The following is a 25,854-nucleotide window of genomic DNA, read 5'->3' as shown; positions in this document are numbered from 1 at the left end:
CCTAAAAGACCCCGACTGACCAGGGCAGTATTTCCCAGAAGCCTCTGCTCTGATTTTCATGAATGAGCTTACTTGTCTTGCTTTGTCTAAAGTAGATGAATTTGATAGATATACAGTATTTGGGTTAGTTTATAAACTGCATTAAAAGCGTCATAGTTGTCAACCATATTGTATCTTTGCATCAAAGGCCAGCATATCATTTTTGTCCATTTGTCATGGTTAAGGTTTAGGTTACTTTATTTATATAGCACATTTTCAGACACAAAGGTAATTCAAAGTGCTTTACATCAACATTAATACACAATAGTTAAGAGAGAAAATTAGATAAAAGAAACACAATGGAATAACAGATTCATTACGACCGTTCATAAAAGAGATACACATTTTTTTTTAATCAACATTGTACATACAGATGATGCTGCAAGAAGTGTAATGATAAAACAAAGTTAAAGGACTTCTGGGTAAGCAACAGTGAAAATAAATGTTTTTAACCTCGACTTAAAAGAACTCAGGGTTGGTGAGTCCACTCCAAGTAGGGAATGAGTCCTTACCCCAAGTGAAGGAGTTCAAGTATCTTGGGGTCTTGTTCTCGAGTGAGGGAACAATGGAGCGTGAGATGGGTCGGAGAATCGGAGCAGCGGGAGCGGTACTGCAGTCGCTTTACCGCACAGTTGTGACGAAAAGGGAGCTGAGTCAGAAGGCAAAGCTCTCTGTCTACCGCGCCATTTTCGTTCCTACCCTCACCTATGGTCATGAAGGATGGGTCATGACCGAAAGACCGAGATCGCGGGTACAAGCGGCCGAGATGGGTTTTCTCCGCAGGGTGGCTGGTGTCTCCCTTAGGGATAAGGTGAGAAGTTCGGTCATCCGGGAGGGACTCGGAGTTGAACCGCTCCTCCTTCGCGTCGAAAGGAGCCAGTTGAGGTGGTTCGGGCACCTAGTTAGGATGCCACCTGGGCGCCTCCCTAGGGAGGTGTTCCAGGCACGTCCAGCTGGGAAAAGACCAAGGGGTAGACCTAGGAGCAGGTGGAGGGATTATATCTCTTCGCTGGCCTGGGAGCGCCTTGGGATCCCCCAGTCAGAGCTGGTTGATGTGGCCAGGGAATTTTTTTTTTTGGGTCTCTCTGCTGGAACTGCTACCTCCGCGACCCGACCACGGATAAGCGGGAGAAGATGGATGGATGGATGGAGGGTTGGTGAGGATCTCAGGTTTTCTGGAAGTTTGTTCCAGATGTGCGGTGCGTAAAAAGTAAAAGCAGCTTCGCCGTGTTTGGTTCTGTTTCTGACCCGGGGAACAAGGAGCAAGCCAGTGCAGAGATCTAAGAACACGGGGGATGTGTTCTACTCTTCTGGCTTTTGTCAGGACTCTGGCCGCAGCGTTCTGGATGAGTTGCAGTTTACTGAGGGATGTTACCTGTACATTCACTGTTGCAGTAATCAAGTCTGCTAAAAACGAATTCAAGAATGAGTTCCTAGAGTGTTCTAAGTCTGACTATGTTTTTTAGGTGATAGAATGCTGATTTAGCAATTATGTTAGTGTGGGATTTGAATTGTCAGATGTTTTAAGTAAATAGCGCTTCTAGTCCTTTGGCACCAACGATAATTGTTTTGTTTTTGTTTAATTGCAGAACATTGTGGCTCATCCAGTTGCTGATTTGTTCCATGCAGGGATTGTAATTGTCTGTTGTCTTTTACCATGGTTTATTATAATGTATAACTGCGTGTCATCCGCAAAATTGTGGTGCAATATTTTGTTTATTTTTAGGATCTGGGCTAGTGGAAGCATTTTTATGTTTAAGAGGATTGTACCGAGAATGGACCCTTGGGGAACTCCACATGTCATGGCCATTTGTTGTGGTAGACCCCTTTACCGAAAATGGAGGCACTGACCATTCATCTTATACTTTCAATTTTGTTTGTAATAAAATATGCACATTTGTTGCATGTTTCAGTAGAGAGGAGTTCAAGGGCAAATGATATGGGGGGGTTTGTACCAGGTATGAAGATTGTCCTTAAATGTCTCAATGAATATGAACATGCGTTCTGTGTTAAGTCAAAACTAATATTCCTATAGTACAATTCCACACAGCACTGATTTTACCGGATAACCCAGCGACGGATCATCACAGTTTTGTATTTATTGTAGTTGGTGATTATTACTTGGTACATTTATTGAACTGCCAAACAAAGTCAGTCAAAAATAATCGCATTAGTTATTTTTCCAAATCTTGCAACCTTGGTATTATGCTTTTCATATAATCATTTATTTTTTAAATTCAATATGTTTTTGAGATGATTAGTTACCTTAAAATGTATTTGTCTTCAGCACCATAGAGTTCTGACCATGAGATGAAAGTTTTTCCCCTAGGTTTACTGCTTTGGGGGTGTGCTGCCTGAGCGCCGGGGGGGGGGGATTTATATTTTTGAAATCCTCTGGAGCAGAGAGAGGAGCTGTGGATTATTGTTATCGATTAGTGCATCAGTGTTTCTTAGGGTCCAAAACACTAAACTCTAGGGATGTAACGATATACCGAATATCGCGGTATCGCGGTAAATAAACTTCCCAATACCGTTGTGAGACTGACTAAATCTACCGCGATATAAAAAAAATGTTTTTTTTTTAAACACTTTTTTTTTTTTAAACCTTTATTTAACCAGGTGGTCCCATTGAGATCATCAATCTCTTTTTCAAGAGAGACCTGTCCAACATGGCGTTAGACTTTTTCGCTGTCCGACATTTTGACAGACAGGATCGTAAAATATCCGTCATAATCCCTTATTACCCGTCGGGTCTGAACAGTTCACGATAGAGCATGCTCATGAACTGTCAACGGGGGGTGGGGGGGGGGCGGTGTTATGCCGTGTGTGCATGCACCTCGCGGGACGCGCACAACGTAAAGCAAAACCTCCCAGATATATATTGATCTGTACGGCAAAGTACGGTTTGGAAACTATATCATCTCCTTTTGGAGGGCATGCATAACACGGCATAACACCAGAGCCTGGCTCTGGGGAAACGTTGGCGCTGTTCCGAGTTTGTTCTAATCTGTCAAAATGACAGACTGCTTTCAGATTTTTCCGTCATTGTTAAATAAAATATTCGGTTAACGCGACCACTGGTGTCCCAGCAACATCAGTACCAAGCGAGAGTTTTTTCCAGAGCAGGGGATATTGTAAATGCCCAAACATCCCAGCTTATAAATACCTGGAAATGTGGACATTCTCCTAAAAACCTGTCTGATGATGCTGAGTGAGTGACTAGTGAGTTGAGTTGAGTTACTTGCAAAACTAAAGTGAAACTTGATTTATTTTATTGCAGGGTCTGATTATTAAATGTCCTTGTTTATTTGTGAGATGCAGTGGCATAAAGAAAATGCTTACTTTGTTTGGTAGTACTAGTAGGTAAAAAAACACTGGTTTTCTTGTTCCAGTCTGTTACTGTCACTTTGTTTTTGACACTTTAAAATACTGCTATCCTACAAAAATGCTGTAAAAATCAGATTTATTATGTAATAAAGAAACATTTTCCGAGTAAAAAAATGTTTTATTGAAGAAAAACAAATTTATGATTTTTTTTCTTCTTACCTTTATTATTCAATATCGTGATAAATACCGTACCGTGGACTTGTTATCGCGATATTATCGTACCGTGAGTTTTTGGTATCGTTACATCCCTACTAAACTCACAACTTAAAATGAAAGTGTTTAGTTTATTTAATATATATATATATATGTACAGTATATATATATATATATAAAAAAAAAATACTATATATATATTTTTTTAAACAACTTGAATTTCAGGGGGGGCGTGGGGCTCTGTTGACGCCCCTCCAAGACAGTGGTAGGGGAAACACTGGATGTGTAAAATTGTGGGAGCTGCATAAGGCTTAATGCAGCTGGTCGGGAGTGTGTTGGTGTGAGGAACCTGAAGTGGCTGACTCTCTCCACCTTAGTCCCGTAGATGGAGCCACCTTCTTCTCTGTGTCGCTTCCTCTATTCAGTTTTTTAGTTTAGCTGACACTAACATGGAGGTGGTTGTGGCACAACGATGTCAATGCTCTGACCACCTGTCTGTGCTCTGTCTTGTTGCTGTCTTTGATCAGTTGGATGCCAGTGCTGTCATCAGGAAAGTTGATGATCATATTGGAGTGGTGGGTAGTGCAATGGTGGGTGAACAGCGATTATAGGAAGGGCTTTGAGGGGTTCCGTTGTGAAGGGTCAGTGGTCTGCCCGGGGTCTGCCCGTCAGGAAGTTCAGGATCCAGTCACATGGGAGGTTGACTCAAGGGCTCTGAGCTTTATGACGAGATTTTGTCCGACAGCTCAAAGCTAATACTGCCAGTTAGACGGACACAGGTGATTTAAATATCAACAACGACAGCACAAAGTATACCATTTATAATCCTTTCTTGTAAAACTTCTGTTCTCAGATCGATGATAAAGAGTTTGACATTCCCCAAGTCGACACACCTCCCACCCTGGAGAGCATCCTTAATGAGGTGAGTTCATGACACACTGTGACTGTGAACAGTACATCACATCCAATCCTGACAGGATTGCTCTGAATGAACAAGAGAAAGTGGGGAATGGGATATAGATTTGAAAGCTTTTCAGCCGTTATGTGTTCATATTATATTCATAAAATTGGATGAGACTGTTTACATCTGAAATAAAAAAACAGAAGGTAAATTCAAGCTATATTTTCTATTAAATATAACATGTTTGCCTCCTTTGATTTCAGTCCAATGCTGTGAGTGGGAAAAAGTGATAACAACCGCTGAGCTGCTTTTTGCAGTTCTTAAAAAACAACCAGGATTAAGCTTGAACCATCAAGTAAAAGAGACTGAACTTGTTTCTGAGAATATAATATTGGCAGCATATTAAACCTCCATTTAGGAATGTACAAAACAGTACGTACAGTACTGTACAAAACAGTAGTAATAGACGCATAAGTGGACATTTCCTCAACAGGTTAAAAGGTATATTATTAGTGGGAAAGTAGCTCATCAGCGTCATATCAGTATGTAGTGCCTCTCCTGTGACATGTCTCCATGCTTTAATGTTCAAAAAGCTCTTTATTTGTCTCATACTGCCTGTGCTGCAGCACCTCTTTTCACCCTCTGTCTGAAACCAGAGCCCAGTCTGCTCTGATTGGTTTGCTGGGAGTGTGTGGGAGAGGAACACAGGTATTGTTAGCCTCTGCAGACCATTTACATACTCAAAAACCTATATAACTCACTAAAGGGAAAGGGAAAACCCCCCAAAAGCATTATAGGGCCACTTTAATTTTGATCAACTCCACTATAGATGTAGTAGAGCCCCCTATCTGATGTGTATTTATGTTGTTTTCTTTTGGGTGCCTAGCTGATGTGTGTGTTGTTGTTCTCCTGTGTGGTGTCTGCAGCTGGAGGATGAGGAGGAGCCCTTTGTGTTGGAGGACACCTCCGTGCTCAACACAGACAACATGGACGCTCACTCCTGTGACACCTCCTCTCTGGCCAGCTCTGACAGTGGAGACCCAGCACACCTCAAACGGCAAGATAAGACACACACACACACACACACACACACACACACACACACACACACACACACACACACACACACACACACACACACACACACACACACACACACACACACACACACACACACACACACACACACACACACACACCAGACACACCAGACACACCACACACACCACACACACACACACACACACACACACACACACACACACACACACACACACACACACACACACACACACACACACCAGACACACCAGACACACCACACACACCACACACACCACACACACACACACACACACACACACACACACACACACACACACACACACACACACAAAAGACACTGCTACAGCAGTCAAGGCAGAACCAGCATCAGCCAATACGAACCTCCTCTATCACTAAACGAAACACACAAACACAACACACACATATGCGTGTACCTGTGTGTACTTGTTTCTGTGTGTGAACGTGTACCTGTGTGCAGGAAGAGGAGGACGGTGGACCTGAACGCCACGGTGCACGGGTCTGTTCTCCGACACAGCCTGCTGAAGGGCATCTCTGCACAGATCGTCTCTGCTGCTGTAAGACACACACACACACACACACACACACACACACACACACACACACACACACACACACACACACACACACACACACACACACACACACACACACACACACACACACACACACACACACACACACACACACACACACACACACACACACACACACACACACACACACACACACACACACACACACACACACACACACACACACACACACACACACACACACACACACACACACACACACACACACACACACACACACACACACACACACATTCTATCAGAATACCAAACTACAGAAATAATAGTGAGGAATTATTTCCAATATATATAAAAATTCCCCCGAATTCCAAGTCTGATTGAGAAAGGACGTGTCAAAAATGTTGTTGTCACAATAAAAGAAACATTTTTGTATCTCCATTGTTTGCAAGGGGATATATACTGTATATCTGAAATATCTTTCTCTGCTCTGTAAGCACTGACCCTGAATTTTATTTTACGGCCTTCATGACTTCACTTTTATCTCTAGTATCCCAGCTAGCAGGGAACGTTCTCACAACTTTGGCTAACGTTACCTACAGGTTCTAATAATGTTTTAAAGAAAACATTTTAATCTGATGTTCAAAGAACCTTTTGAGGGTGTTTATTATTTTAAATAATGTTCCTTTAAGGTTTAAGGCAGACATAACATGTTAACTGCAACATTCAGAGGATGTTTTGAGTTTGTTATTAAGGCCTGATATGACAGAACGTTTTTTATAAAACGTTCCTTTAATGTGATATGTTAACAAAGGTGGAACGTTTTGCCTGCAACATTCTGAGGATGTTTTTTGGATGTCGTTGGGGCAACACATTACAGATGTTCTTTTATAAAACATTCCCTCAATGTTATATGATAACAAAAGAAGAACATTTTCAAAGTAACATTCAGAAAATGTTTTAAGAATCTTATTGAGGCCTGAGATGACGGAAAGTTTTTTATAAAACGTTCCTTTAATGTGATGTGTTAACAAAGGTGGAACGTTTTGCCATCAACATTCTGAGGATGTTTTTTGGACGTTGTTGGGGCATGGGCGTCGCAGTCATTATATGAGGGTGGGACAAGTCCCCCCCACTTTTTGAAATGATTAGTTTAGACCCCCCCACTTTTACCATGTGGAAAGTCTGTGAATCGGTCTATCCACTCGCTGCACTTTGTAGAGCGCTATGTCAGTGCTTCACTATCAAATCTATTCCACTTACTTATTGAGAGAATGCCCAAATCAATGAAACTCCGTACCATGTTTTCGCTGCTACTTTGTACCAAGGCAGATTCTCACATAGCGCGCGCATGTTCAAGGAGTGTTGTCATAGTTGGACAGCTCAGATCTGTTGTATGAAGCGATGCCGGTAGCGGAGGTAAGGCACACACACCAAATGTTCAGGAAATGGTTAATACAGCAAAAATCTCTTGGTTTGATATGTTTTCTCCCCCAGATAACATGGACATAAGAAAAGAAATGTCAAAGAAGAGGAAATTAAGTCATCAGCTGGTAGCAGTTAATCAGTTAACAGTGATGACGGCGGTGGCGGCAAAAGCGTCTCACTTCTGGAGAGGAGTTTCGTCTTTATGTCATGATAGAGAGATACAAATACTGAATAGTTTAGATGAGAAAAGGCATCAAAATGCCAGGTTACTAGTGTAAGCATTGGGTTGAGAGGTCATGTGTTGTGAGCATGCGCAGTCTTTCCTGGTGTGGTGAAGGAGAGCGTGGTGTGACTGTACAATAATAAACGGAGGCGCTATCTGGGACGCTCCAAAAAGTACACACACACACACACACACACACACACACACACACACACACACACATACACACATACACACATACACACACACACACATACACACACACACACACACACACACACACACACACACACACGTATGTTTTATTTTTCTTTAGCTAATTTTAAAAGTGCTTAAAGATGCTTTACAAAGATAAAAGTAAAAGTTTAAAAAATACAACTCACATTACAATGATTCGGTAGTCCAGCTTTAGCTCTTTCGTAGATTGTGTTGCTGACAGGGATTTTGATTGGAGGACTTTTTGTAACTGTAGTCTCTACCTCAGTACTAGCTACAGCATTGTAGTTGTGTTACACGGGACTAATGCATTTTTTGTTACCAATATAACACGTGTTTATTTTCTTCAGGACAAAGTGGATGCCGGCCTGCCGACGGCTATAGTGAGTATTCATTTATTTATCAATAAACCAACTGAACAAATGGACATGGTTTTAGTTTAAAGGAAAATACTTTTGATGATAATGATATGATGCACAACATCTAGGTTATTATTGTTTTAATCACAATGGTTATTTCTATTAACTAATAACTATACACCGTTCCAGAAGGTTTTATTCATAATTACACAGAAGCAGTCACAACCTTAATACAGAACTTTAAGTGGAAATTGTTAGAGAGATGTTGGGGAAAAGCTTAAAGTGAATGTGTGTGTGCACATGGGATCCTTGTTGTGGTCCTTCATTGTATCGACACTGGTGATGCATAAAGTTTGCTAATATCATAATGTTCTTTTGTCTTGTTTTGTGTCCAGACAGTGGCGGGTGTGATTGTGGTAGGAACGTCTCATGGTCTGGCTCTGGTCTTCGGTGAGTCTAACCTTGATATCGCTTTTTAAATACAAAACTTTTTACTATGCAAGTATAACACAAAGAGTGTAGATTTATTTAATTAAGTGTAGTAATCATTTACTAAGTGAACATTTACTTTACATTTCACTAACACATGTTTTTGCTGTGATCCCACGTGCATGTGTAGTGGTTTTGTAGTTCTGTGCTAGAGTTGCAACAGGGTCTTATTTATTTTTTTATTTCTCCCCTCCCGTCCCCCCTTTGGTCTGTGCACTAAGTTTCAGAAGCCATGAGTTTAGCACCAGCAGTGACGAGAGGCCCCCCCCCCCCTCCACACAAAGTAGAGAAAACATATATTCATATAGGTAAAAGAAAGTAAAAATGTGCAATAGAAAGATAAAATGATAAACAAACACAAGAAGTTAAAGTAAAAATGTTCACATTGTATGACAATATGTAACATTTATATTACAAAATGCTTTGGTGTATTTGTATGTATACGATATTATTGCTGAATTGCATAGTTTATAAGAGTTTGGCTGCTGATGGTGAAGTGTCCTAGTGCCAGTCTATTATATTATATCTAAGATGATAACCAACAGTATGTATCTTATTTGATACTGTCAGTCACTTCAGCTTGAAAGCTAAATCATACTACCAGAATTAAACAACTGGATTTGGCTAGCTGCTACAATTTCCTAATGTAGATCCTCTTAGTGTTCTGTTTTTATTTTAAATGTGTGAATCATGGAAGATGCCTACCTAACTTATAGCTCTTATTTAGAAGCTCTTCATCCCATAATAATGTATGCATTATAAATACATAACAAACCCAAAACAATGAGCTTCTTCTACAAAAAGCTTGCAGTAGATGTTTAAAATGATCCATGTGTGTAAAGGTACAAAACAAGTTCATTTTGGGACAAACCTTTAACTTCTGTTGGTTTACCACGTGTTCTTTGACTTGTTGAAACCTGCTATACAAATGGTTAGGTGTAAGTGGAAAAGGTTGATGTACATAACCAAAAATAATTCAAACATGCATCCACACACTCATACTGATTACTCTGTGGGTGGCTGTGGCTCAGGAAGTAGAGTAGTTGTCCACCAATCAGATGGTTTGATCCCCATTCCCTGCATTCATGCTGATGTATCCTTGGGGAAGATACTTAACTCTGAACTGCTCCTGATGGCCCACGGTGTGAGAGTGTGTGTGAATGTTAGCTTCCCTGAGCAGATGGCAGCTTGTATGGCAGCCTCTGCCTCTGTATGAATGGTGTGAATTGTATATGTCAAATTGGAAATGACCATATTAACCTTTATAAATAAGGCTAATTGTAGACCTCTGTGTCACAGAGAACACACTAGATGTTTTATTAGCATTTTCTTTTAAAGAGGACAGGGTTTGATGGATAAAGTATTTTTATTTGTAATTAGGCATTAACTAAAATATCCAAAATATAGTGTACAATCACGTATACTCATATTTTAAGTATAGTGAATAATTAGCACCTCTTTGTCAGTTGATTGAATTTCACACATATTCACATATTTGACCGAAATGATCATGGCATATAGCTCACATAGCAGAAGGGTTTCTCCTTGCTAATACATGCCTGTGTCACTGAGGTCCACCCTCAGGACCGCCTCTCCTGAGTCTGACATGGAGGCGCTGACAATCACATAATCCCCCTCATAAGAAATGCCCGAGCCGTCAGCCTTTGCCCTTACGAAATTATTTTCACTTCCATTATACATCATATCATAAAGGTTGTAGTTGCATTCATTCCCCCTCTCAAAGATCCCCACGGCAAACCAGTTGGAGTACATCATGCGGTCATAGGGCACGGAGAACATGACGGCCATGACGTGGCTGTAGTCATTCAGGTCGGGGTTGTAGAGGTCGTAAGTGAAGACCCCCACGGCCCCCGTCGCAGCGCCGGTGCTCTTGTTGAACAAACCACTGGAAGCAGAGCAGGGGCCCACCATGGGGGGCATAGGGACCTCACAGCAGCCGCTCTCTGTGAACACTCTAAACAAAGAAACACAGAAACACAAAAATCAGACATACTTGCAGAAACTATTTTTCCGAATCATACCATATGTCTAATATTCATGAGCGGGGTTAGTGTCCCTACTGTACAAGCATGTCAATACACCTTCAAAGCTGTTTCTGAGGTTACAGGTCACATGACAATTTGAAACACAACATGGCCAAAAGTAGGAAAGCAGTGTCTGACCTTGGGTTGGAGAGCGTGTAGCAGCCAGAGTTGTTGTTGATCTCAACAGAGCAGAGGCGGTGAGGCATTGGGATGAGGTGTGGGGGGGTGGCTGTGAATGAGAGACAAGACGGAGTCAGCTCAGCTAATTCAGATATTCAGCGATCAATACAGCTGTTTGTGAGACTTGGTTAGGGTTCAGTGTTTGACTTGGAGAGTTGTGCAGTTTACCAGGTGTTCTTTGACCTGTTGAAACCTGCTATACAAATGGTGAGGTGTAAGTGGAAAAGGTTTATGTACATAACCAAAAATAATTCAAACATGCATCCACACACTCATACTGACTGTAGCCTGCTGAACCCTCTGCTGCCCTCTAGTGTCCATCCTTTCTATACATCCCTTAACATAGGCTTACTACAGGGGTCGGCAACCCCTGGCACGGCACCGTAACCAGTGGCACACTAGGAATACGTGTGCAAAAATATTTATAAAAAATGTTTTGGATCCTGAACAAGACCGCCGCCATGGCGAGTCTCCCCTTTACCTGCAGAAGGACGCCATGCACGCAACGCAGCCCCGCTCTCTTTAACTCCAGGCGACTTCCTGCCCCTTTCCTCGGTGGTGCAGTGCTGATCATTTCACCACAGAGGAAAGCACTTCACAAATTGCAGTACCCATAAGGAGCTGTACAAATGCCGCAGTTTTTGCGTGGCTGTGTATTTAGTTGAAAGCCCAGTGGCGATCTGCTCATCTCTCATCGAAATAATATGCTACAAAGGGGCGGACTGGCCATCTGTGTGTTGAACTTTGCTGTCGGCTCCCAGACCGTATAGTCGAGGAGGGCAGAAGCAACAAGCTTCGGGTTCAATAACCCACTTTAGCTTCAATGACTGGAGAGAGGCGAGCTCTTCTTGGGAGGACGTTGCATTTATTTAGTTGTTCTTCTGTTTCACAAAATACATCACAGACCTCTGTTTTTCTGCTTCCACGTTTCACTTCCAGAAACATACACACGCTCGCTCACTCTCGCTCTACCATCCAAACACACACATGCACACCCCTCTCTCTCTCTCTTAAAGGGACAGCAATCTCATCTCACTCTGCATGACCCTAATATCATAACATGTGTGTTCTGGAGGATCACAGAACGGACGATCGTCCTTATTATTATGCCGTTTAAACCAATTATTTAAATTAGTTTGATCAATTCGGCATCATGTAAGTTGCGCTGACATGTCCACACACTGCTTCCCCGCAGCGAGGCTCCCCCCGCCCCCGCGTTGATAATTCACGATCGTCGGCACGCTGATAACACATTTTTTTGTAATGGCTCTTCATATCAAAAAGGTTGCCGACCCCTGGCTTACTGTATCACTCCCTTCATGTCATGACATTCAAAGAACTCTTCTAAGACCGTCCTGGTCCATAGATCGGAGAGAGCTTCCCCTCCATGTGCTCCGCCACCATGCTTAATGCATGCCAATCATGTGGCAATATATATAGTTAAAACTTTTGTATTTTGACAATGTTGAGTATATTCGGATGGGTGGCTGTGGCTCAGGAAGTAGAGTAGTTGTCCACCAATCAGATGGTTTGATCCCCATTCCCTGCATTCATGCTGATGTATCCTTGGGGAAGATACTTAACTCTGAACTGCTCCTGATGGCCAACGGTGTGAGAGTGTGTGTGAATGTTAGCTCTGTATGAATGGTGTGAATTGTATTATGTCAAATTGGAAATGACCATATTAACCTTTATATAAATAAGGCTAATTGTAGACCTCTGTGTCACAGAGAACCCACTAGATGTTTTATTAGCATTTTCTTTTAAAGAGGACATGGTTTCATGGACAAAGTATTTTTATTTGTAATTAGGCATTAACTAAAATATCCAAAATATAGTGTACAATCACTTGTACTCATATTTTAAGTATAGTGAATAATTAGCACGTCTTTGTCAGTTGATTGAATTTCACACATATTCACATATTTGACCGAAATGATCATGGCATATAGCTCACATAGCAGAAGGGTTTCTCCTTGTGCTAATACATGCCTGTGTCACTGAGGTCCACCCTCAGGACCGCCTCTCCTGAGTCTGACATGGAGGCGCTGACAATCACATAATCCCCCTCATAAGAAATGCCCGAGCCGTCAGCCTTCGCCCTTACGAAATTATTTTCACTTCCATTATACATCACATCATAAAAGTTGTAGTTGCAGTCGTTCCCCCTCTCAAAGATGAGGTCCACAAATAAAATCAAGGAATTAACCAAGACTAAAATGTTAATAGACGAAAGCGCATGGACGTTTGATCTCTGGCCTAAAACTAAAACTTTATCTATGAATAGTTGACAAAATCACCCAAAAAACTGGTGAGAAGTGGTGTGGAAAATATATATACACCTGTAATGAAACAAAACGCTTCCATAAAGAAATACATCTGATTTAAATTAGTTCTTACCGTTTTATGATCTGAAAAAAATAAATAGCCAAAGCAGCTGTTGGAGCGTTCAGGTGGGTGGTGCAGGTTTAGGCAGGATGTGGAGGTGGAGGCACACTGAGGCTTTTATTGACTCGGTTAATCCAGTTGCCTCCCTCCTTATCTGCGGGTCAGTATCAGCCCCCTCTGTTCCCGGATCTCGCCACCACCTTATCACCATGGTAATAAGGTACCATGGTGTGATTGGATCACAGTGATTAAATCAATGCTGCTTTTATTTGGATCTCCTTTTGTTTGAACCTTTTAAAACCAGTACCCATTATTTGTGTTGGGCGTAGCAGGGATGGTGAGGACCTGCAGGCCTGTTCACAGGAAACACTACAGAACAGGAAAACTTAGATATAGTGTCTGACCATGAGATGGACAGCTAGGTGAACAGTAGTGGATGTAAAATAACTTATTTATTGGAAAGCAAAAATCAATAAAAAGCAAGAAAATATAACATAATTCCTTGGTATATGGTGCATTTGTGATTTTATTTACTCTTAAATTGTGTTGCATAGTCTAAGGAATAAAACTAAAATTGGTAGAGGACAGATAAAAGTTCAAATATATTAATGAAGTGATGTTGATAGCAGTAAGTCATCATTTAGCGCCTTCCTAGTCTTCTACACGCCAACATTTACCCATTCACACACACATTCACGTACTGATGGTGGTGCTGCTATTGAACATGAACTAATGCTCATTCACTCACACTCACACCCCAGGGGCTGTGCCATTGTAATGTTCAGTATCTGGCTGAAGAACACTTTGACGTGCGGACTGTAGGATCGGGGATCTAAACGCTGATGTTCTGATAAGTCGGCTATCTCCTGGACCAAAGCCGTCCCAGTTTCCAGTAATGATGCTGCTGGCAAAGAGAGCAGTAGCACGAATAACAGCAATTAGTCCAATGCCAGTCAAAAATAATGTCACATGCATACGGTTAAATTCAGGTAAAATATCATTTGTGATGGTATTAGTGTTAACAGTATAGTGGTAACCATAATTATAGTAGTTATAGCAGCAGGTTTTGCAATATGTTTAATGTATGTAGTAGTTCATTTAATGGGACATTGCACATTAATAAAAATTGCTGTAAATAGCCAAGAGGCTATATTTCATCTTTAGTCCCTGGACAGATGTTTAAGTCACCCTAAAATCAAATTATAATATTTAAAAAACAATCAATTATTAAATACATGAAACATAGAGGCTCACAAAACGGAAAATGCCAATAAAAAAACAAATTGAAAAATACTGTTTACACTGTTTACACACTTTGCAAATCACATCAAATTGTACAGTGAAAAACAGTTAAAACATGTTCCCCCTGCTCTCCATTCCAGCCCCACATCCCCATCAACTGACTACAGACATGAACAAATCCAAATTATTTTTATGAATTCACCTAAAATACGTAGAAATGGGTATTCCTCAGATCAAGCGTCTTTAAGAAACACTTTCATGCACTGTGTCATATCAGAAATATGTGCAGTATTTGCACTAGCAGTTATGGGTGCGTCAGAGCTCCAGCAGCCTGCACTGTGTACATGTAACCTGTGCAGGTACAAGAGACAGGTACCATTGAGCCCACGCTACAGACAAGCACTTACTCCAGGTATCTCCTCCTAAAGGACTAATACAAAATGTCCCACTGTAGACTCATAGACAGTGTTTAAATACACAGATAGAAAACAGATGAGTCTTAAAGAGTCCCTATTCTGCTTTTTAAGGTTTTCCCTTTCCTGTAGCTTGTTCTATAGGTTTTAGTGCATGTAAATGGTCTGCAAAGGCTAGAATCCCTGTGTTCACTCCAGAGGGAGTTTCTCTACAACACAATCCTCCGTTGGACTCCCTTATTTACTTCAGGAACATGACGTCATCACTATATAACACTCGTGCTTCTATTGGTTAGTGCTCATATGCAGCTTGTTAAAGACTAAGGGCCGGAACATCTAAGCAGTTGACCAATCACAACAGAGCCGGCCAGCGAACCAATAAGAGCAGACTGGGCTCTGGTTTCAGACAGAGGGTGAAAAGAGGTGCTGCAGCACAGGCAGGATGAGAAAAGTAGAGAGCTTTTTAACATTAAAGCATGAAACCATGTCACAGTAGAGGCAATGAGCAGAATAGGGCCCCTTTAAGTTGATACTGTGATGTTGTTTGGGTTGTGACTGGGGTTTGACCCATGTATCTTTTATATTGCTGACATAATGATGCCTGGTCAGGAAAAGGTACGAACATCATGCTAAATGTTCATTTTGTATTAAGCCTGACTTGGTCTGCTCATGTCTATTTTGGTTTGGCTGAGCTTCTTTGCTGCATGCATTATTGCTTGGTTTGGTGGCAAATGCCGTTTCTTTTTTTTTTAACTTTCTGCTCTCTTTATTTGGTGCAATTGTTTTGTGTTTTGGTCTCATTGTCTTTTTAAAAAAAAATTCATTTTACCGTACAAATCTATTAATATGTACCCTTTTTCCTGGAGTTAAAGGTTTCTTCTCACTCCTCTACAGATACCAATCAGGCTCTGCGGCTGTGTCTGGGTACCAAGGCAACAGGGGCGGAGTTTGGAGCTGTCTCTGCTCTGAGCGTCAACCACGACTGCTCACGACTTCTCTGCGGCTTCGCCAAAGGACAGGTATACCTCGGACACATGACATACAATCCCAGGTTGACTGGGGGTTCATTAGAGACAGTAATGATCCTCCTTAAAGCCTGATAAAGCTTGATAGTGGTATATGTCACTAAACCAAGAGTGTAATACTGCTAATAAATGGAATACACTCTATTACTGTATAGTTGAACTCGAATACAAGTGATATAGTATGGACTGGATTTATACAGCCCTTTTCCAGTATTCATGACCCCTCAAAGCACTTTTTCATTTCGTGTCAGATTTACCCGTTTACCCATATTCATTCAGGAAGAAGAAGAGGAATAAGAAGAATCAACTTTATTTGTCCCCTTGAGAACATTCAGTTTTCCCCTCTGTCAGTAATATACACAGTAACTAACTCGCATACAAGGTGCCACCTGCTTAAGGAAACTTACATTCACAGACACACACACATCACTGTCTCTGGCTTGATTTGCTGTGCTCGTCAGGTGCCAGTGTTTGCCTAGTCTGTTGTGTTCAAGAACAAAAGCAGATATGGTGCAACGCTGCTTTCCACTCTGGCCCTGATCAGTCTACGCAGTTGCAGTTTGTAGAGGAACACTGTGAGCCTCTCCGCTCACACAGGGTTCAAACAGGGACGGAAAGAGCAGGTTGGTTGACCACAGGCATTTATTAGCACAAACAACAATATGCGCGGGTCTCAAACGTTGCCCGGGTGGGAAACTTCACAGGTCCTTTGGCGACCTTCCAGGATAACGCCTACTGCATAACAGACCAGAACCAGGTTACGACATGCTTTTCTTCCCGCACTGATTACCTGATTCCGATCAGCTGTCTGGCCTCCGGCCGAGCCACTCCCTTCACTCCAGCAGCCAGCGCCCAAACCACACCCCGCTGCCCCCACCGCCCGACTCAGGCCGGGATCCCGCCGGCCGCAAGCTGACTCTCCCCCCCCCCCCCTCCGCCGAGCGAGAGAGGAAATCAGCCACGATCATCCGGTTACCCGGCCTGTGGATCACCTTGAAGTTGAAAGGCTGTAACGCCAGATACCACCGAGTGATCCGAGCGTTGGCATCCTTCATGCGGTGGAGCCACTGGAGCGGGGCATGGTCCGACCAGAGGGTGAAAGGGCGCCCCAGGAGGTACTACCGCAGGGCGCCGACCGCCCACCGTATGGCGAGGCACTCCTTTTCCACCGTACTGTAGTTCACCTCCCTCTGGGCGAGCTTACGGCTAATGTACAGTACGGGGCGGTCGACCCCCTCTACGTGCTGGGACAAAACGGCCCCCACCCCACTGTTCGAGGCGTCGGTCTGCAACACAAAAGGGAGAGAGAAGTCAGGAGAATACAGAAGCGGCTTACCACAGAGGGCTTTTTTAACCCTCTCAAACGCCAGCTGACACCGCTCCGTCCACTGGACCGGATCTGAAGCACCCTTTCGAGTCAGGTCGGTCAGGGGACTGGTCAGCTCCGAAAAGGACGGGATGAACCGCCTGTAGTAGCCGGCCAGCCCCATGAACCTCCTGACCTCTTTTTTCGTCTTGGGCGCCAGACAGGCTGAAATGGCGGTTGTTTTCTCTATCTGTGGCTGCACCTGCACGCCGCCCAAGTGGTACCCCAGATACCGTACCTCCCTCCGTCCAACCGCACACTTCTTCGGGTTGGCCGTGAGCCCCGCCTGCGTCAGGGACTCGAGCACCGCCCCCACCTGCTGCATATGCTGCTCCCATGTCTCACTGTGAATGATGACATCATCCAAGTAAGCAGCAGCATATGCAGAGTGGGGACGCAGCACCCGGTCCATGAGCCGCTGGAAGGTGGCTGGAGCTCCGAACAACCCGAAAGGAAGTGTGATGAATTGGTATAAACCATACGGAGTGGAGAAGGCCGTTTTTTCCTTAGACTCTAGAGAAAGGGGAATCTGCCAATAGCCTTTGGTTAAATCCAGCGTCGTGTAAAAGCGAGCAGTGCCTAGCCGATCCAGGAGTTCGTCGACCCGGGGCATTGGATAAGCATCAAATTTGGACACCTCGTTCCCCCTGCGGTAGTTCACACAGAACCGGATTGACCCGTCGGACTTACGTACCAGCACGACGGGGCAACACCAGTCACTGGTGGACTCTTCTATCACTCCCATCTCTAGCATAGCCTGAAGCTCCGCCTGAACAATTTTCCTCCTGTGTTCAGGCAGCCGATAGGGCCGTGAACGAATGGCCACGCCCGGGGGCGTTTCTATGCGGTGGTGTATGAGAGAGGTACGCCCTGGCAGCGTAGAGAACACGCCGGCAAACTGCCTTTGCACCGAAGCAACGTCTGCTCTCTGGCCCGGTGAGAGATTGTCGCCACAACAGACCGGGGCTACTTTGTTGCTTTTAATGACCTCCGGTCCCAACTCATCTCTCTCAATCACCGTGGTGGCCAGAGAAACCGACGCCACCTCCCTCCATGCTTTCAGGAGGTTAAGGTGGTAAATCTGTGTTGCTCCCCCCCTGTCAGAACGTACCACCTCATAATCTACGTCCCCCACTCGTCGTGTGACCACGAAGGGTCCTTGCCACTTGGCGAGTAGTTTAGAGCTAGAGGATGGGAGTAATACAAGCACTTTATCTCCCGGTGAAAATTGTCTCAGTTTTGACCCTCTGTTGTACAGGCGCTGCTGACGTTCGGGGGCCTGGAGCAAATTCTCCCGTGATATCTGCCCCAGTGAGTGGAGTTTTGCTCGCAGGTCCATAACGTACTGTATTTCGTTCTTACTGGTGCTTGGACCCTCCTCCCAGTTTTCCTTAACTAGTTCCAAAACACCCCAGGGCTTCCTACCAAATAACAGCTCAAAGGGAGAAAAAATCCCGTGGAGGACTGGGGCACCTCCCGCACTGCAAACAACAGAGGATCTAGCCATTTATCCCAATTACGGCTATCTTCGGGAACGAACTTACGAACCATGTTCTTTAGTGTTTTGTTAAACCGTTCCACCAGGCCGCCGGTCTGCGGATGGTAAACACTAGTCCGTATTGAATGGACGCCCAATAGTTCATACAGCTCGCGTAGTGTGCGTGACATAAACTGTGTGCCCTGGTCAGTCAGGATCTCTTTCGGGATCCCGACTCGGGAGATAATGTGAAACAGTGCCTGCGCGACGCTCTTTGCAGAGATATTACGCATCGGCACTGCCTCGGGATATCGCGTTGCATAATCCACTAGGACTAGTACAAAGCGATATCCCCGTGCACTCCGGTCTAATGGCCCGATGAGGTCCATTCCAACTCTCTCAAAAGGCACCTCAATCAATGGTAACGGGCGCAAAGGCGCTCTGGGGATGGCCGGCGGGTTAACCAGCTGACATTCACGGCAAGATGCACACCACCGCTTCACATCTGCGCGAATGCCCGGCCAATAAAATCGGGCCATTATCCGGTGTAGTGATTTGTCGTACCCTAGGTGACCTGACATGGGGTTATAATGAGCCGCCTGGAAAACCATTTCCCGACGGCTTTTTGGCACCAACAACTGGGTATTTATCTCTCCTGTCTGTGTGTCACGGCTTACACGATACAGCCTGTCCCTAACCACCGTAAAGTGTGGGTGAGTGAGTGCTGCGTTTGGGTGTAGCTGGGAGCCATCAATACTCACCACCTGGCCGAAGGCGTGCTGAAGGGTCTCGTCCCTCGACTGTTCGAGGGGGAAATCTTCCACGGGAAACACCAGCGGGTCCAGAGGGACCTCCGCGGCCCCCTCCGTGTCCGTTTCCCCCTCGACGTCGTCAGCCGCCTCCGATTCTCCACTAAACACAGCACACAACTCACATTTCCCTGCCTTCCGTGAACGCACCCCCATAGCCCCCGCTAGCTTAGCAAACCCCGGCCAATTCGTGCTGATGGATCATCGTCTGATTACAGCCCGTGTCCATCAGAGCCTGGTGTGTACCCCCCTGTATACATACCGGTATACGGTACGTCCCTTCCAAATCGGGGGCGGCAACTGGCGGTCCTGCAACCCGAACCAGCTGTCCGACCTCCATGAGAGGACACTCCCGTCGGAAGTGGCCGGGCTGCCCGCACCGCCAGCAATCCTGCCCTGACGTCTGAGGAGCCCCCCGTGGTGCCGGACGACCAGCAGCGTAGGCCGGACCCTGGGGAAAGATAAAAACAGGAGGGTAAGGTAGAGCTAGGGGGAAAAGTGTCTGGGCTGCGGGGTTGGGGCCGTGTGATGGTGGGGAGGGAAGGGCAGCTGCTCCAGGAAACCTCCTCCTCGGGGCTGGGACGGGTCTGCCCGCTGAAACGGCTGGTGGTCGGGGCTCCTCTTTCATGCTCCGCCGGGGAAGCGAGAGGTGTTCCTCCGCAAGGACGACGGCTGCTTCCAGGTTGGCGGGGCGATGGCACTGGACCCAATTCGCCGTCGAAGATGGCAGGCCGGCGATTAACTGCTCCAGCGCCACCTGCCCGACGACTTCCTCAGCGGAGCGCACCCCCGGCTGGAGCCAGCGGCTCGCTGCATCCAGGAGCCGCTGCGCGTAGGAGAAGGGCCGGTCAGCGTCCTCGAAGGGGAGGGCCCGGAACCGGCGGCGATGTCCCTCTGGCGTGCTGCCAAGCCGGTCCAGGATGGCCTTTCTCAGATGCCGGTACACATGCCGAGCGGCTGCTGGCAGGCTGTGGGCGGCTAGCTGCGCACTCCCAGATAGCAGAGGCAATAGCCGCGCTGCCCACTCCTCCTCCGGCCACCCGCACGCCGCCGCTGTGCCCTCAAAGATGTCCAGGTATGCCTCCGGATCATCCTCTGCCGTCAATTTCTGGAGGGCAATTGAAGGCGGTCGGGCCGGGTTGGTAGCGGGATCGGCCTCCCGAGCGGCCGGACGCTGCAGCAGCTCCCGTAGGAGAGCCCGGTCCTCGCGCTGGCTCGAGGCGATCCCGAGCAGAGCCTCGCTCTGCTGTCGCTGTAGTGCTGTGGTGGTCTCCTGCATGTGAGCGTGACGTTGGAGGGCCTGAGCCAGCGGGGTTTCTCCTTCCGCCATCAGGTCCCTGTTCAGGTGCCACTGTGAGCCTCTCCGCTCACACAGGGTTCAAACAGGGACGGAAAGAGCAGGTTGGTTGACCACAGGCGTTTATTAGCACAAACAACAATATGCGCTGGTCTCAAACGTTGCCCGGGTGGGAAACTTCACAGGTCCTTTGGCGACCTTCCAGGATCCCGCCTACTGCATAACAGACCAGAACCAGGTTACGACATGCTTTTCTTCCCGCACTGATTACCTGATTCCGATCAGCTGTCTGGCCTCCGGCCGAGCCACTCCCTTCACTCCAGCAGCCAGCGCCCAAACCACACCCCGCTGCCACACACACCCTTCTCCAGAATCACATGCACCCTTTTCTATATGTGGAGTTTCTCTGGTTTAAACATAGCATAGTTATGTACATGTTGCTTAAGCCAGATGTCATGAACTAAATATCTGAATGAACTCGTTTTAATTTTCAAACAGGTGAAAATGATGCAACCCCCCTCTAAATGGTTTTCTGTCCAAGTTATTAGCAGTATTTATTTTAGTGACTGGGATTGATTGGTTATAATTCAGGGGTCGGCAACCCCTGGCTGGCACGCGGCACCGTAACCAGTGGCACACTAGGAATACGTGGAATAAGTGTGCAAAAATATTTAAATTGTATTTTCGGATCCTGAACGAGACCGCCGCCAGAGCGCGTCTCCCCGTTACCTGCAGAAGGAAGTCATGCACGTAACGCAGCCCCGCTCTTTAACTCCAGGTGACTTTCTGCCGCTTTCCTCCGTGGTGCAGTGCTGATCGTTTCACCACGGAGGAAAGCACTTCACTAATTGCAGTACCCATAAGGAGCTGTACAAATGCCGCAGTTTTTGCGTGGCTGTGTATTTAGTTGAAAGCCCAGTGGCGATCTGCTCATTTCTCATCGAAATAATATGCTACAAAGGGGCGGACTGGCCAACTGTGTGTTGAACTTTCCTTTCGGCCCCCAGACCGTAGTCGAGGAGGGCAGAAGCAACAAGCTTCAGGTTCAATAACCAACTTTAGCTTAAATGACTGGAGAGAGGCGAGCTCTTCTTGGGAGGCCGTTGCATTTATTTAGCCTTCTTCTGTTTCACAAAATACATCACAGACCTCTGTTTTTCTGCTGCCTCGTTTCACTTCCAGAAACATACACGTTCCCTCACTGTCGCTCTACCATCCACAAACACACATGCACAAGCCACCCCCCCCCTCTCTCTCTTAAAGGGACAGCGACCTCATCTCACTCTGCATGAATCTAATATCAGAACATGTGTGCTCTGGACAATCACAGAACGGACGATCGTCCTTATTATTATGCCGTTTAAACCAATTGTTTAAATGTGTTTGTTAAATTCGGCATCATGTAAGTTGCGCTGACATGTCCACACACTGCTTCCCCGCAGCGAGGCTGATAGTTGACGAGCGTCAAGCTCTTCAACCCCCCCCCCCCACCCCCCCCCCTGTTGATAATTCTCAATCGTTGGCACGCTGATAAACATTTTTTTTTTAAATGGCACTTCATATGAAAAAGGTTGCCGACCCCTGTTGTAATTGATAGAACAGAGAATTGTGTTTAACACTTGCACTTGAACATCTGAATGTCTGTCTGATCGTTTGTTTGTTTAGATCACAATGTGGGATCTAGCCAGTGGGAAGCTCCTGAGAACAATCACTGATGCCCACCCTCCAGGAACAGCAGTACTGCATGTGAAGGTACACACACACACACACACACACACACACACACACACACACACACACACACACACACACACACACACACACACACACACACACACACACACACACACACACACACACACACACACACACACACACTCTCTCCACCCCGATATATATTCTAATATGAATTGTTATTATGTCCCTGTTGTTGTGTCTCTAGTTCACAGATGACCCGACTCTTGCAGTGTGCAATGACAGCGGAGGATCAGTGTTTGAGCTGGCTTTCAGGTACATTTCTTTAGATAAAGAAAATAACCTTTGTTTTCTCCCATAAGATCATCAAAGTGTTGGTCCACTGACCATTGGGCAGTGTGTAACACAGTGTATCGCTCCCTCACGGTTACAGGTGTTGTTCTCTTTTTGCGAGGTTGAAGAGGCACAATGTGTCCATTGGGTTGAAAATCTCTTTTTTCTCCTAAGCTTAGATAAACAAATGCACGCACATCAATGAACGCAACATTAATGTTTTTAACTCATCAGCTCCTGACTTGAAGTGATGTTTCTTTAATAAGACAACTGCATCTGACTGTGTTTACCTGCAGGAGGGTGATGGGGATGCGGTCCTGTGACTCACGCTGTCTCTTCAGTGGATCTAAAGGGGAGGTGTGCTGTATCGAGCCGCTGCGTGCCCCTCCAGACTTCAGAGACCATCCCATCACACACTACTCTCTGCTGGCCATGGCCTCCCTGACTAAGGTCCACACCTTATTCTCCTTCCTCTGCTCATCCACCCAGCTGTGTGTAAAGTTCCTCATGGTTTATTGCCTCTTGGTTTTCTTTCCCCAGATTCTGGTCATTGGACTGAAGCCCTCGCTGAAAGTCTGGATGACTTTCCCCTACAGCAAGGTCTGTATAACTGTGTGCTTTTTTTGTTATTAATGAGTGCATACTGGTCCATATTCATCAACACAATGACATGAATAACTGACTGATTCTGTGCTGAAGTTATCATATAGTTCTTGACTGCACACTAAGGGTTGTGGATTATTCATCCGCTACCATCTTACTAGCCCTTATCCTCACCCCTTATGAAAGACTGTGCCTATTTTCGTTACACGCCAGCAATGCAGCTGAGGCAAAAATGCCCTACAAGTTTGACTGAAAGGTTTTTTTTAAAACAAGGTCAATTTATTATTTTTTTAATAAAAAGTCCATAGAAACTAAGAGCTACACTGTCCATACTGTACGTTTGTCTCCAGTATCTTCATTTTCTTATCATCCAACTCTTATCTAATAGTTGATTATACACCAGGTGAAGTAAGTGCTTTGTGAACATTACTTTTAGAGGATAATTATTGACGTGTTTTTCTTTCCCCAGTCTGACCCGTCCAGTGTTCCTCAGCTGGCCTGGCAGTTTGTTCCTGTTCAGAAGACGCTCAACCCCGTCCTGGCTTTCTGTAAAGGAGACACAGTCCACTTCCTGCTGGTATCTGCTCAACTCCCTCTTTACTTCCAAAAAGCTAAATACACATTAGAAAGACATTTTGTTTACAGCATTAGTTCTGAAGAACACCAAATAGAAATTACTTAAAATATTTCATAGATAAACATTGCTTGATAATACACAGTATTAATGTCATATATTATCGAATGTTGTCCTACCTCAGAATACGGACACATTGAAATCTCTGTGCATGTTGGAGAGATACAGTAATGTACAACATTGTTTTAGTCAGTTAGTTACAAGACAGTGTTTCCCAATACATACCCACATTATAAATAAATAAACTAGATTGTAATGTCATATGTCCTAGATGTATTGTGTTCTATATTGCGGTAAAATCAGCAAGCAACAGTTGGTAGTGTTTGAATGTTCTTCTCTGTTTGTTCAGGTAAAGAAGGAGGACACGGGCACCATCCATGTCATCAAACAGAAACAACTCCAGCTCAGCTGTGACATCATCAGCCTGAGTGTAAGCCCTTGAGTTCTCATCTAATTGCAACTGTTTTTAATAAATAGCCCTCAATGTTAGGTGTAGTCTAAAAGCTGTGATAATGTGTAATTGGAATAAACCCACCAAAACATAAAAGGAGTTGCTATAATGACATGTACATGCTACATGGACAGCATCAGGCCATGCTCCTGAGGCTGTGACAGGCCAGCCCCCTGAAACAAAGACAGGCCTTTCCTTCCTATAACAGTGAAAGTTCCATCACCGTACACTACACAACGTGCTCTGCCCCTGTGATTATAGTATTTCAAAAGCTTTGGCATTGAGTGTTAGGGGCCTGGGAAATGTACACTTTCAATTTTTCCTAGTGCACAATAATTCATAATGGACTTTAAGGTTCTGCTGCATGTTCTCCATGCACAATAATGCACAGTTTTGTCAGATAGTAATTGGTAAAAAACAAACACACAATGCAACAAACTCTTACCCTAAGAATGGACAAAATACATTTGTATGAAATGCTGGCTGTCTTCATTAAGCAACACGTGGCATGGAGAGCTCTACATAGGTATACATTTTCTTGTCCAACAGGTATATGCCTCTATTTATTTGACCAGATATATTTCCTACCACCGGTGTGACCTAACTGCTGCTCATGTGTGATAGAGACGTTCAATGCCTTACTGGTTTCCCTGTCTCTGTGTCTCTGCAGTGGATTAACAGCCGTACCCTGGTCCTGGTGGACAGCCATGAGAAGCTGCAGGTTGTGGACCGGCCCAGTCAGGAGGTTCTCGAGACTCTAGACCTGGAGCAAGTGCAACTGGTTTATAACAGCCGACATTTCAAATCGCTGGCCACTGGAGGGAATGTCTCACAGGCTCTGGTGAGGGGTTAGCTGCCGGGGGACAGGATCAGATGCAGAGAGTTCAACATTTTATCGTCATCTATTCCCTACATAGTCTCTGGATAGTCTGTTTACATACCACTCATCCTGATCTCTCTCCACTGACTGTTTTTAATCACCAGCGAAGATTTAAAAATCCTCAGCCTGACATTCTCACACCATGATAGAACCACTAGAGCACCAGGTTTGGAGTAATACTCTCATGTTCTTCCTCTTCACACTG

The 25,854-nt window shown here is 44.9% G+C and overlaps 2 protein-coding genes across 4 annotated transcripts in view; one reads left to right on the top strand and one right to left on the bottom strand.

Moving 5' to 3' along the window:
- vps8 (VPS8 subunit of CORVET complex) overlaps positions 1-25,854 on the top strand; it is an 82,740-nt gene that overhangs the window by 964 nt on the left and 55,922 nt on the right. For 2 of the 3 annotated variants that reach the window (XM_079687893.1, XM_079687895.1), the window contains exons 2-15: positions 4,433-4,501; positions 5,107-5,188; positions 5,407-5,537; positions 6,024-6,120; positions 8,314-8,346; positions 8,718-8,772; positions 15,974-16,098; positions 22,719-22,805; positions 22,996-23,063; positions 23,378-23,531; positions 23,622-23,681; positions 24,154-24,261; positions 24,668-24,748; positions 25,440-25,610. In XM_079687893.1, the coding sequence (XP_079544019.1) occupies positions 4,437-4,501; positions 5,107-5,188; positions 5,407-5,537; positions 6,024-6,120; positions 8,314-8,346; positions 8,718-8,772; positions 15,974-16,098; positions 22,719-22,805; positions 22,996-23,063; positions 23,378-23,531; positions 23,622-23,681; positions 24,154-24,261; positions 24,668-24,748; positions 25,440-25,610 (1,317 nt within the window). In that variant the 5' untranslated portion in view covers positions 4,433-4,436. The remainder of the gene's footprint in view (positions 1-4,432; positions 4,502-5,106; positions 5,189-5,406; positions 5,538-6,023; positions 6,121-8,313; positions 8,347-8,717; positions 8,773-15,973; positions 16,099-22,718; positions 22,806-22,995; positions 23,064-23,377; positions 23,532-23,621; positions 23,682-24,153; positions 24,262-24,667; positions 24,749-25,439; positions 25,611-25,854) is intronic. The other variant, XM_079687894.1, reaches the window with a different exon arrangement.
- On the bottom strand, positions 8,783-15,679 carry LOC307043450 (DELTA-stichotoxin-Hmg2b-like). The gene is made up of 3 exons (XM_079687907.1): positions 13,437-15,679; positions 10,995-11,085; positions 8,783-10,786 (listed from the first exon to the last, which is right to left on the bottom strand). The coding sequence occupies exons 2-3, from the start codon at positions 11,060-11,062 to the stop codon at positions 10,360-10,362; spliced, it is 495 nt and encodes a 164-aa protein (XP_079544033.1). The 5' UTR covers positions 11,063-11,085; positions 13,437-15,679; the 3' UTR covers positions 8,783-10,359.

Source organism: Notothenia rossii (genome assembly GCF_949606895.1).
Source record: "Notothenia rossii genome assembly, chromosome: 6".
Classification (NCBI taxonomy): Eukaryota; Metazoa; Chordata; class Actinopteri; order Perciformes; family Nototheniidae; genus Notothenia; species Notothenia rossii.
The sequence above is the reverse complement of the archived record's forward strand: the minus strand, read 5'-3'. Positions and strand labels throughout refer to the sequence as shown.

Excerpts from the sequence above, each read along its gene's own strand:
- LOC307043450 (XM_079687907.1), bottom strand. The coding sequence starts at position 11,062 with ATGCCTCACCGCCTCTGCTCTGTTGAGATCAACAACAACTCTGGCTGC. Across the intron at positions 10,787-10,994 it reads TACACGCTCTCCAACCCAAG|AGTGTTCACAGAGAGCGGCT; the intron begins GTCAGACACTGC and ends TTCTTTGTTTAG.